Genomic DNA, 13,207 nt, shown 5'->3' with positions numbered 1-13,207 from the left:
CCTATTCTAATATTGATTTTGACATCAAAAATATTATTTCGTACCGACATAAATGTTTATATATAGGTCAGTCATGGATATAAGATTAATAGTGTTAAGGTATAATATTGTTGACATCTCGACCAATCCGACGTAGTCCTAAACTCGTATGTGTAGGATATATTCAAAGTGTCTTTGAGGTGACCTGAGACATCACCTACACGAAGACGGATGCCACGAGGGGTTTTCATATTTATGATCTAAATATCATTTGTTAATCGATCTTTGAAAAATTCTATTTTTGAATCAAATGAAATAATAAGAATCCTTGACCATCAGAATAATATATATGTATTACATCAAGATCATACGCACTAGAAACTCAAAAAATCTAGACCTTCACCATATAATATGAAATAATGTTGCTCTTATTAATGCCTACAGTTCAACAACACTCGAACGATAAAGATGGCTCAAAGTTAGTGGGACGGCAGATTCATGACAGCCAACCGGGATGGGTTGATGGAGGTGCCGGCTGTTGTCGAGGTGGAGAAGAAGAGTACCGGATCGAAGCATTGGCCAAAGCAATGGCCACTGTTATTTGCCGTGTGAGAGAGACGACCGAGCTTTACTTAGGTCAGTGACGAGAGCCTTTGGTTCCAGTATGATCTTCTTCGTTGCTGATTCCATCGATGGGGTCGAGGTCCTCCATGCCGATGGTCATCGACGAGCCATTCCAGTTCTTATAGCCGTCGGTCGTCATGTTCTTGACCTTGGCCACCACCGTCTCCTCCTTGCTCATCGTATCGATACCTATTGTTTGAGTCAAAGGAGGAGAAGAAGAAGAAGAAGAAGAGAAATAGAAAACAGTAATAGTTACCATCTTATACCTATAAATAGAGAAGTTATCTTAATCTTGATCATTATCAATTAAACTAATTATTATTTTCTTAAAATAATAAATATTATTTTATTTTAAAAAATATTATATTACTTCACAAAAAAATATTATCGATGAGTAATTAACCGATAATGTAGTAGTTTAATTGCTAAATTAAAATGCATATTCTACACAAATTCGTATATAAAAGCTATAAAGAGTCTCCATCAACTCTTGTTATTTTAAGAATTAGCGTAACATAAATTAATTATTTTATTTTGTTTTTATTTTAATAAAAAAAAAAGATTATTGAGATTGATAAGAAAAAAAGTATGGAAGGAAGGAGATACCGGATGGGTGAGAGAAGAACCAGAGGATGATGGTGCAGAGGACGAGGACGAAAGGGATGACATGGACCATGTTCTCGGCCACCTTGGCTCGGCTCGCCTCCTTCTTGGCGGCGTCCGATTGAGGATCGTAGGTGGGGAGGCTGTGATGGTGGTGGTAGTGATCGTCGTGGTAGTAGGTGCCACCACCCTTGTTGGCTATTCCTCCGCCCATGGCTTGCGCCGCCGTGTTCATGGAGAACTCCTCCGACACCCGTGTTGTGCTCGTCGAACGATGCATGGTCTCTACTCTTCTCTCCTTGTCTAATTCTCTCTCTTCACTGACGAACGAGGAAGAGAAGAAGAATGCACTTAAAATGATGAAGAGAAAGATATATGATCGATCTCGTATTGAGATTATTGCATGCTTCGGTTCTTTAGTTCCCCAACAAATGGAAAGATCAGTTCGATCAAATTGGATCGGTTTCGGTGCCATGCGATGATGCAACCTTGGAGCGAGTCAGCCGCCATTCTTCATCCATGAGCGCCTTCCAAGTGGAAATTAGATATGGTTAGATGTAATTGCAAGTAGATTTACTTAGACAAAGTTCATATAGAACAGTAGATATGTAACTGGGATTTTATGTGGATCATAAAATCTAGATCCGAATACGTGGGAGATGCAGGGAAATGTGAACAAGAGAGAGGACTTAGTCAATGGGTTGACATTCTCAAAGGATGATTATAATAAGTACAGGTAAAGAGATTAAGAGAATCTAATCATGATGTCAAGTGAATTAAGCTATTCCATTCTTGCACTCAGTTTATGTTCAACCAAACTTGTGCTTCCACTTATTGAATATATATATATATAAGTGAGTGACACTATTGCGCACACCAACAAGGCGACAAGCTCAGGTGTTGGATTGGCATCTTCTTTATTCTTTGAGCAGATCGACATGTTACTTCCAGTGGCAGAAACGCATCGAGTAGGTTAGGCATGCTATATGCCCATCGCAGCTGCAGACTTACTGTCATTTATCGCTTGCACTTGATCATGAAGAACACCGAGACTTATTGGTTCCAAGACAGACATTAATGAGAGAGAGAGAAGAGAGATGGTGCAGTGACTAGTTCCGGGGGGGTTGATGAAGCGCCTTATAGGTCGTGTACCCCGGCGGCGGTGGCGCTGCGGGCTTCGGCGCACACTTCGGTAGGCCGCACGGGATGTAGTGGAAGAAGGGGCAGAACTTCCGATGCCACAGGAAGCGCCAGCATTCCACCGGCCGCCGTTGCTCCGGGAACCACGGTATACAGTTCTGCCGCACGTCGAGCACCTTCCTCTTGATCAACTCCCAGCAGGAGTGCCCCAGCGACGTGAAGTAGTTCCCCGACAACGATAAGTTAGCCAAGTTACCGTCCTTGGCCAGCCGGCATACCACATCCGGCACCTCCCCGTAGAGCAGATTGCCCGCCAGGTTCAGCTGCTCCACCTTGAGCAGGCAGCCGAAGGACCACGGTATCGGCCCCGTGAACTGATTGAACCCAACGTCGAACACCGTCGCGGTAGTCAGCGATCCGATCTCGTACGGCAAGCAGCCCGAGAACTTGTTGTTGAGGAAGAGGACCTCCACCAGCGTTCCCGACGCGTTGAAGATGGACCGGGGAAGTGGCCCGGTGAAGCCGTTGTTGGCCAGGGTGAGGTAGGCCACCGGCGAGCTGCCGAGGTTGGCGGGCAGCTGCTGGTTGAAGTTGTTGTTGTTGAGGAAGAGCACGTCGAGGTCGAGGAAGAAGATGGAGGCCGGGACGGTGCCGGCGAAGAGGTTGTACCGGAGGTCGAGGAAAACGAGGTTGCTCAGCGGGAGGACGGCGACCGGGAACGGGCCGGAGTGGATGTTGTTGCTGACATCGAGCTCGTAGAGGTAGGGGAGGCCGGTGAGGTCGGGGATGGGGCCGGAGAAGTTATTGGAGTTGGCGTGGAAGAGCGCGAGGTCGGGGAGCTGGTCGACGAAGCCGGCAACGGTCGGCGCGCAGAGGCGGAAGCCGTTGAAGTCCACGGAGGCGATGGTGGGGGTCCCCGGGGAGTCCGGCGGGGTGTCGCAGTAGAACCCGCGGTAGGTGCAAGGCCGGTACCCGACCCAGGTCGCCGTCACGCCGTCGGGGTCGCAGGTGACGGTCTGCTTGAACTGCTGGATGACGAGGTAAGCGTAGTACTGCTTGAGGTTGGGGAAGTCGTTGGGATTCGGCTCAGACGTCGACGGTGACGGCGCAGGTGACGATGAACAGCCGCAGGACCCGTTCGTTTGGGACGGGGATGCCGTCGGGCCGTCGCTGACCTCCGCGGCCTTCCTTTCTTGACGTGCTTGAGAACACGCACCGAAGGAGGTGGCGACACAGAGGCATAGAATGGAGAGAAGCAGCAGCAGAGTTCGGCCAATGCTGGCCATGTTATGTTCTTCTTTTGGGTTTGTACTACAAAGCAGCAGAACTCATGGTGTGGAGTGAAGGGAGGAAGGGGATAAATAGAGGAGGCAAAAGAGGAGCACGGGTAGAATAGAATCATTCTTTTTCTTGTAGTTGGGAGGGACCGAATTCAATCTTGGACTTGTACCAAATGGCCATGGGGAGTTCGCAGTAAAGCTCAGCGTGCATCCCACGGCTGGACCATCACACAATAGCACATCCATGGCTGTTGAGAGAGAGATATATCAGCCTCTGATGTTCATACCTGTTAGAGTTCCCTCTCGAGTTCAGCTGATGTGCCAGATTTTTGGATGAGCTGAATGGGCTGGCTGGTGTCCTAATAGTGAAGGTCTTATCTGGAAGTTGATCACCTCAAGTTGGTGACAGTGGTGGAATGCTTAATGCTCCATCTTTTCAATAATGCAAGCTGCAATAAAGCACCTCAGTTGAGTGTGATGGCCACAAGCTGCTCACAAGCCCCATGATTGAGTATGATATAAGACACTAGGATATACTTTCTATTCCTCATCAACCCACTTAGTTTCTGTGGTGTCTAACAATGGTGGAGTGTGTACCCGAAGATGAGTCGAGCTTTTGTGCTTTCCCATCAGAAAAAGCTACTTTCTTTCTTTGGAGCAGACTTGAAGCTTCCAAGGAGTCAATAGCCATTGTGGGTTTCTTGAGATCACACAGAAAACGTAAGAGGTGTTAGAATAATGTCGAGTCATAGAGTTCTTGAAAACGGCGTGTTTGGTGGAGTCTCCCATCAGCTCCCACTCTACTCCATCTTCCATCACTACTTTTCAGAACAACAACATCCTTGATTCTAGTTGTTGACTCGTTGGTCAACAAGCCTGGAAGAGACGGAGCAATAGGTTGTTGGTCTGCCTGTTCCTGAAAGAAAGAGAGAGAGATGAATGATAAGATAAAGCAAGAAGATTGTCTAGATGTGTCACTAAAGATGTGATGAATCTTTGGAACAGATGCAACAGTAGATGCTATGGAAGAGAGAGAGAGAGAAGAAGAAGAAGAAGACTCTCACTTCCAGTGCTTCCAAGGAAGAGATGCAATTAACAGTAGGTTCTTCATCTCCATATACCCAAGGACACCAAAATGTACTTTAATCTGCAACTTACAGAGCCACCACAGACCAAGAATCATGCCATGGTACTAATGTTCTAAGCCTGAGGCAGCACCAAGAAATATAATTGAATCCATCAAAATGGCTGATGGAGTAAAAATAGCATGAGATAAGGTTACATGTACCTGCAAGCCGGCAAGGCTCTCGCTTTCAGTGATATGGTTCTCTGAGAGAAGAGAGGCAATGACTGTTAGAGTATGCTAACAAGTTGTCAGATCAATTCCTTCATCTCATGGGTTCAGTGGCAGCTATAACAAGGAGAGGGAAAAAGGAACCCAAAACTATATTGCAATATCTATCAAGATCATACTGCATTTATTTGCAGCTCTCTCCCAATGGGAAGTGGTGATTTAATGTCCAATTCCTACAGGAGATGCCTCTTTTGCCAATAATTTCTATGAAACAATAAGTTCATCTTCTACAATGACTCCCCACATGGAGACTCAAGAAAACTGAAACAAGAGAATACAGACTAAAAAAAATTGTACCTGATAAGTCACTACAGAGTCTTTGAGGCCTCTCCTGGAGCTTTGCTGGAGAAGTCAGAATGATGATGCAGTCGATTCTTCCGTGACATCTGCATGGATGTTTTGAGAGAAAAGAACCAGTGTTGGCGAAGAAGATCAGACACCTACAATGATCAAACTCAACAACAAAAAATGTCATATATAATTCTATCATGCAAATGAGACTTTCGGCCAAGTATAGCCTTTCCCTTTGACAAAATCATAGCTACTTCACCATTTGCTATAAGAGTCCCTATAGGATAAGAGCTTCATCTCATTTTTCATCTGTAATAAACAAAATCCACTTTATCTTTATGCAAGCAAATACCATTCATCAATCACCAAAAATTGCACAAATTTTAACAAATAACTAATATACCCTCCATTAAGTTGGCTGGCAATGGAAACACATCAAAGGCAAAGGTCTATTTCATGAAAGATAAGTGTTCAAGAAAAAAGTTAAATGGTATAAAATTGAGCATATTGCCAATCAATTGGTGCCTATTGAAGTCGAATGAATTGGCAGCATGCATTCTGACTCAAGTAGAACGTGTTTAAAAGAACCCATCAACCGATACATTCAATTGCAGGTGTCCTTATAACAATCACTTCAGCATTCACCCATAGCATGGGCCTAAACTGGTTGACAAGGAGAATAAGACTTCACAGAGAAACATATATCATTTCATTGACAACAGGAAACATATATCAAGTTGCACAATCAATCGAGCAACATAATCAAGTTACAACCGTTATGCAGATAAATAATCAACAGCAAGTTTGGCTTAAAAATAGATACAGGAATGTGTATCAAGGAATGGCCACTGTAGCTGAGCAACTCCGCTTTTGCATTATGATCACTTTCCACAAGCTCATGCATTACGAGATGTTCTTGGTTGACCCCAAGTGACACATGATCCAGCTTCACATTTCACCAAAATCAGCACTCGGTATGCTGTTTTTCTTTTCTATTCTTTTTCCTGCCACTGGGGTCTATTTAGACAATACCACTACTCGAACTAAAAGCAGTCAAACAACTTCAGTTTACTTCTATCCTGTCATATTATCATAGGTCTTCCCCTACTTCCCTTCATGTTGCTAATCTTAACTAACTCACCTCATCAAGTCAAGACATCATTAGATCTATTTTTTAACAAATTTGTAACATCTTAAATGGTTTTTTTTCATTTTATCTTCTATCAAAACTATATCTAATTATTCATAATTATACACATTTCTTATACTATCTTTTCAAGTAATCTCATTCAGACATCCATCTCATCATCTCAACAATTAGTGACTTTTACACATTATGTCCTAATTGGCCAACATTCAAATCCATAAAGCATGATTATCCTTACTTCCCTCTTAGTCTAATGGGCCCAAGATGGTTACATAAACATCAGGATGTCACTCTCCAATCTAACCATCAATCTTCAATTTTATGAATAATTTCTTCATCAAACTCTCATTAGTGCTGCATGGTAGATATAAATCGACAGTGATGTCTCCTAGAAATTTCTCATCCACCTTTCTCAATCATACCTTTAATTTTTTCTCGCAGTGTTGCTAAAGTTAAAGCATCAATAGTACAATATCATTTTCAAAGTAAACACACATTGTACAACACAAAAAAGTAAAGATATCTCGTAGGACAATATCATTTTCAAAATAAGCATGCCTTGACTAACATTAAATAGTAAATATATCTTGAACAAGGTCATGATCATGAACTTTTCACATCACCTTGGACAAATATATCAAAGGAATTACAATGTCAAACAACAACAGATGTGAAATAATTTAAAGTTCAAGTCTTGTTTAACATATGTAACAAAAGCTGTTCTTATCAATATTCTTAACTCAAAGTTCAAACCAAAAACTAATTGGGGATTGATGCAAACTCCAAAAAAGTTGTAATTACAAGAAACGATTCAGTAGTAATTCAGTGAATAACAAAACAAATGTCTGAACATATTAAAACAGTTAGACAATACTTTAATAACCAAATTTATAATATGTGATTTTCACTCTCCTTGAAATCATAAGGATGGGTAAACCATCACCAACCCTTTTATCTTTGAGTAATAAATTTTTGTAGTAATCAGATGGTCACTCATGAAAAGAAAGACATTTATGAACCAGAGCCTGCCAGGACCTTATCCACGCACTCAACAGCAAGCTGGAGTAAAAGCACGAGAAGAGCCAAGAGTCTGACCAACTCAATTGCTAGATCAAGGTTCACCGTACCGCAACATACCACTCGATATGAATAATACATACTAGTCTGATAAGAGACCGGTATAGGCATTACATGACGGTTAATCAGTATGTCCCACCATACCATGTGTCAGTATATCAATACAGATCGATATATATCATACCAATAGTCGATCAGTACACCAGTAAGGTGAACCATATGCTAGATGGCCACATGCCTAAGCAGTCAGCCATGACAATTACAATCAATACATATTTTATTATCAAAACATGCAGCTTGAAGGCCAGCATTATAGTTTGCAGCCCACATGTCAACTAAGATTACTTGGCAGAAGCTGAATCATGGATTCGACTAATAGAGATCTCCAAACATCACGTAAAAGCTTAATTTCATAAGAACTTCATACCGGATAGCAAATGAACTAAACAGGTGATGATGCAACTTATGAGCTCACAGAGTATCCACTCAAAATATTAAACTTCTAAAAGCCAAGATCTGGCAATAACAACACCTTAATCACAAAAATGTAGCAAATCAAGAAATGATACACACCTAACTTAAAGTCAGTAACATTCCTAGAGAACAGGACAGAAAAAGAAATTTTGGCTTGCAAATTATAAAAAACGTTATGTTTGGTAATATCAACTAGCTTCAGCATAAACCGCCATATAACTTTATTTTCTCTCAAAACATGTCAGAAATTCACAAAGGAAATAGTAATTTGTAGTTATTTTTGGTCATTGGAAGTATAAGATTTTTGAATGCTCCTCTTGACTGCTTAGATTCACAGACGATGGAAAAATATTCAGAGTGCTTTGGTAAGAGAATTCAAGTCTTAATTTGCACAAGGAACTATCATATTATAAATTATATATTTCTTTTGTGGACCATGGCACAGAATTCAAGTCCATGTCAATTCATCTCCTTTGTGTTAATCATCTACACATGACTATCATGTCTATATTAAACCACATAAAACAGAACAAAATTCAATAACATACAGGATGAAACAACCAAGCCAGAAATTTGTATATGCCTACAAAAAACCCACGGTTGGAGAATCGTAGACCTCCAACCTTGCCAGTATATGTTAAAATAGACAATCAAATAAGAAAACAAAAATAAAGAAGTGATCAAGTGACATAATGATAACCATGTGACTCTATGAGCAGAAAAAAGCATCAAGAGAGAGAGCAAAGCATTGGGTATCTACAATAAAAGATAAAGAGAGAGAGCAAAGCATTGGGTATCGACAAGAAAAGATAAACGGAACACTACGGATAGCAACACTACCAACTGTTTACTTTCAGAAGTCAATATAAACAGCTTATGGGCAGCAATAGTAGCACATAACAACCCTAGCCATGAAGAGTTAATTGACATACAAATTCAAACACTTAGCAATGTAAGAAGCAAAAGAAAGACATCATTTCATTTCATGTATGATTGGAGTTGCTACTTCCATGGGACCATCTTCTGAGAGCAGAGGCGACAAAGTTCCTACCAGCATAATAACCCATCCGCGTCTTCCATGGCGACGGCCTAGAGGTACTGCTCGACGGGAGAAGTTCAACAGCTCCAATCTGATCGACCAATTGCTCATTACTCTCAATAATCCTACTCTCACCAACACTCGCTTCCTGTTGCTCGTTCGGTCCGGTGATGTCCAAGTTGACTGCCAGCATCCCATCCCTGCATGTCATCAACCAATCTGCACATCCTGGCGTCACCCCCCGGCACTTTTTCACTTTCACCTTCACCAACTTTGGGCAACCCCCGACGAGGGCTTCCATTCCCTGGTCAGATACCGGGCATCCTTTGATACAGAGCTTCTTTAAAGCCATACACTTGGAGGCAATACATGTGATCTCGGCGTCCCCAAAGGTTTCGCTGCCACAAAGGGCAAGGCGCTCCAAGTTGCGGCAATTGCTCGCTATAAGCCCTAAGCTTCGAGCCGTTGGATTAACTCCAATAAGCACCAATTCCTGAAGGTTAGGGCACTGTTTAGCGACGACTATGAGACCTTCATCACCAATCCGATTGGTCTTCCATCCGTCGATGTGGACCTTGCGGAGGAGGTGGCAACGTTCAGCAACAGATGAGAGGCCCGCATCAGTGCATTCCGGGGTCTTTACAAGGTGAAGGATCTCGAGATTGGCACAGGAGGAGAGCGCGGAAAGGCCACGATCACTGACCTGGAGCTTCTCGAGGTGGATCTCGATGATTCCAGGGACCTTATTGGCAACATCCTCGAGTAGCCTGTCCCAGTCTCCGGAACATCGGATGAGCTTTAGGGTCTTGAGATTGGAGGATCCGGCGATGAGCCGCGAGAAGCACTGACCATTGTAGAGCTCTTTCAGACAGACAGATCGGAGTGAGGCGGCTTTGACAACGACATTTCCGATGACGGTGGCGTCGGGGAGGCCGCGGAGCCGCTTAATTGATAGTTCCTCCAACAGAGCGCAGCCCCGGACGACGGCCTCAATGCCCTTGGAGCCGAACGTACATGACCCGACGGAGAGCTTGCGGAGGCTTGGGCAGTGATCGGCAACGGCTGCCATCCCGGCATCGGTGACGGTACGGCAGGCGCGGAGCTTGAGGCGGGTGAGGTTGGGGCACCGGGCGGCGATGAGCGCGATCGCCTCGTCGCCGATGCTGTCTGCGCGGCGGTCGCACTTGAGAGCGAGCTTGGAGACGGCGTCGAATCGGGAGAAGATGGCCTGCGCGGCCTCCAGGAGGGCGGCCCGGGCGTCGAGTGCCAGCCGGTGGCGGCTCTGACCCTCGACGACGAGCCACCTCCGGCACACCAGCGAGCACCGCTTCCGGTCGCCGGAGCCTAGGGACTGGAAGACGAGGGCCAGGCACTCGTCGGGGAGGTCCAAGGTATGGTCCCTTGACGGACAAACGGCACCGCTCCCCGACGCGGCGTCTCCGTTCGTCATTACCGCTAGCTCCTTAGCTGCAGAGGCCGCTACCGCAGAAGAACAGGATGAGAGTGGCTTAACGCGGCGGCTAGAGGAGGAGGAAAAGGATGTGGGGGATGGGGTGGATGCCGATTGGCCCATCAAGGGCGGCCGGAGTGGGGCGAAGAAGGCGGCGTCCGGATCTGAAGGCTTCTTCCACCTCTCTCTCTCTCTACTCAGGAAGGAAGGAGCGGACTTCAAATTGGATTTCAATCGAGGCCATAAACTCGCCTTGAATTCCAAGATATATTTAAACATATTTGTGTGAATATATAAATCCTTTACGACGGCCGCTACACGTCGTACCTCAAGACGCGACTTGATAGGCCCGTTTCCGTGACGTAAGTGGCGACGGGAAGCAACGGCACCGCATCAATCATGCGTCGAACTTACTCGAACGGACGGCGGTGATGGACATGACATCCTTCCGGGCGGCGCATGATGTGATGGAGTAGATTAGCATCAGCATTTTGACCGCATGCCAATTCCGCATTGGTCTAATATAAGACTTAGTCCCTTTTTTCAGATAATAAAAAAATAAAAAAAAATATTTTGTAGATATATTATATATATAATTGGAAATAATGATTATATATAAAATATCATACTGATCACTATAATAAAATCTTAAGTTCCAATTACATAAATTGGTTATATACTTAATTAAATTATTTTTATTAAAAAAAATTATTTTTTTTCTATCACTAAAATCTAATATTCTTATAATATGGAATTATTATAAAAATGTTTTGGTGTACAAATGCTTTTCGATTATATCAACTAAGCTAAATATTATTCCACCATTATGCCTAAAATGGGTTTATATACCTAATTCTTTATGGTATTAAGTATTAAAAGAATTCTTTATGAATGTACCAATAACTCATTTAAAACAATCAACATGAAAATTTTGAAGTGTACTATGGATATTAGTACATCACAAGCATATTAGTACTCTACTATGTATAAAACATGATTGAAATTTCCATGAATCTAAATTTGGAAGAGGACAAGCTACAATTTCATGATTTCAAAATGCCATGGTTTTGATGGCTCAATCTATATAAACATCCTCGTTTATGTAGCACTCTTAAGGCTCTAAACTATAAATCTATCTTATCCTATATTTTGATTGTACTCTTCGAATTTGATGATCTATCACTTGTATAATAATTTATTAATCAATCGAACTATGGATAATAAATATTTTCAAGCTCAATACAAACCTAATCATGCTATTGAATCCATAGATGGTTAGAAAAGTCAACGATTAGGATTGGAAGTGGGAGAAGACTTGAGTCGATTCATACGGTTGACAAGTCAATAGCAATATAGGAAAGATACCCAATTAAATAAGTATTTTTGGATAAAATTAGAGTTACATTGTAATGTGCATTAAATATTAGTCATCGATGAGGTCAAGATGATCGGATTGAGATACCAAAACACTACTTTATCCTTCTTGGAAATAAATATTATCGATCGATGATGCTAAGATGATTGAAGCTCTATCATATTTGGTGATCCGATTACCATTTCTTTTCATGTTTGTTAGTAGAATCGAAGCAAAACAAACATCGAATTCGGAAGAGTAATTTCTCCTCCTTCGTCATGAGCTAATTTGTAGTTTCAAACACTTGTTGGTGAACCAAAATAGAGCTTATGGTCTAAGATTTGACTTAGTAATTCAATTCAAGAACATCAACATGGTTGTGGAGATTGGCATGCACGAGTCTTGTGAACAAGCGGTGGAAGAAAGAAGAACTTGACTTAGTCATGGCGTTGCCTACCGTGACTTATTCTATGCGTTGCCTACTTTGACTTGTTCTAAGAAGAACAGTCAAAACCAAATAATAATAATAATAATAATAAATCTTGATCACGGTTCGATTCGAATTGAAATTGCTCGTTCTGAAATCAACAATTCTGTAATTTTAATTTTTTATTATTAAAAAATAAAGTTATTTTTTTTATATATTTTAGAATTTTTAGTATAATAAATAAATAAATATTTTTTATATTATATTATATATATATATATATATATATATATATATTCTTCTAAAATAAGGCATCGTTTTGTGTTTTTCTTTTAAATTGGAATTTGAGATATATGTTTCCTTGAAAAATATAAAACCATGCACATATATTACTAATATTAATCTTCGTTTGTTGACTATCATTTGATAATTAACCAAAACTTACGTTTTAAAATTTTATGTTGATTATTGAAATATTAAATATATTTAGGTATTTAATTTTAAAATTTAAATCAATTAATATTAGTAGTATTGACATGGTTGATTGAATCTCAAATCACTAAATCATTGATTGATTGATTGATTGATCAACTTGATCGTTGATTTGCATTATATTATTGTGATGGTAATAAGTTGGAATTTTAGACACTCTTCTTACTCCATTAGGCTAAGTTGGATCAAAATATTAATTTAATTAAATATAGGGTGGATATATTAAGATAAATAGGTACTTAAGTAAGTCGAGTTTGAAAATAAAAATAATCAAATTTATGAGTAATTTTTTCATTTGTTATTAAATTCTTTTTTGGGTGATTTTTTTGAAAAAACTTGGATTTTTCTAAAGGTATTTGAGTTTTTAATTTTTTTCATTTCATATTTTTTTCTCTAATATTTTGAGTGTCATTCTTCTCCTACTTTAGGTGGGCATGAGTGTTGTTAACCATCACTTCCACCTCTTCGTTTTGTCG

The 13,207-nt window shown here is 41.2% G+C and overlaps 3 protein-coding genes across 3 annotated transcripts; all 3 read right to left on the bottom strand.

Moving 5' to 3' along the window:
* Positions 1-354: 354 nt before the first annotated feature.
* LOC103980118 (uncharacterized) lies at positions 355-1,676 on the bottom strand. Its single transcript, XM_009396402.3, has 2 exons — positions 1,210-1,676; positions 355-792 (listed from the first exon to the last, which is right to left on the bottom strand). Exons 1-2 carry the CDS (start codon positions 1,484-1,486, stop codon positions 617-619), a joined length of 453 nt encoding a protein of 150 aa, XP_009394677.1. The 5' UTR covers positions 1,487-1,676; the 3' UTR covers positions 355-616.
* A 428-nt stretch (positions 1,677-2,104) lies between these two features.
* LOC135633464 (uncharacterized protein At4g06744-like) lies at positions 2,105-4,789 on the bottom strand. The gene is made up of 3 exons (XM_065142922.1): positions 4,691-4,789; positions 4,224-4,542; positions 2,105-4,075 (listed from the first exon to the last, which is right to left on the bottom strand). The coding sequence occupies exon 3, from the start codon at positions 3,630-3,632 to the stop codon at positions 2,316-2,318; it is 1,317 nt and encodes a 438-aa protein (XP_064998994.1). The 5' UTR covers positions 3,633-4,075; positions 4,224-4,542; positions 4,691-4,789; the 3' UTR covers positions 2,105-2,315.
* Positions 4,790-8,795: 4,006 nt separating this feature from the next.
* LOC135633455 (F-box protein At1g47056-like) lies at positions 8,796-10,716 on the bottom strand. Its single transcript, XM_065142914.1, has one exon. It carries the CDS (start codon positions 10,579-10,581, stop codon positions 8,953-8,955), a length of 1,629 nt encoding a protein of 542 aa, XP_064998986.1. The 5' UTR covers positions 10,582-10,716; the 3' UTR covers positions 8,796-8,952.
* Between the last annotated feature and the right edge of the window lie 2,491 nt (positions 10,717-13,207).

This window comes from Musa acuminata, chromosome BXJ1-3 (assembly GCF_036884655.1).
Source record: "Musa acuminata AAA Group cultivar baxijiao chromosome BXJ1-3, Cavendish_Baxijiao_AAA, whole genome shotgun sequence".
Taxonomy (NCBI): Eukaryota; Viridiplantae; Streptophyta; class Magnoliopsida; order Zingiberales; family Musaceae; genus Musa; species Musa acuminata.
The sequence above is the reverse complement of the archived record's forward strand: the minus strand, read 5'-3'. Positions and strand labels throughout refer to the sequence as shown.

Coding starts and splice junctions, on each gene's coding strand:
- LOC103980118 (XM_009396402.3), bottom strand. CDS start 1,486: ATGCATCGTTCGACGAGCACAACACGGGTGTCGGAGGAGTTCTCCATG. Junction 793..1,209: donor GTTCTTCTCTCACCCATCCG/GTATCTCCTTCC, acceptor CTCAAACAATAG/GTATCGATACGATGAGCAAG.
- LOC135633464 (XM_065142922.1), bottom strand. CDS start 3,632: ATGGCCAGCATTGGCCGAACTCTGCTGCTGCTTCTCTCCATTCTATGC.
- LOC135633455 (XM_065142914.1), bottom strand. CDS start 10,581: ATGGGCCAATCGGCATCCACCCCATCCCCCACATCCTTTTCCTCCTCC.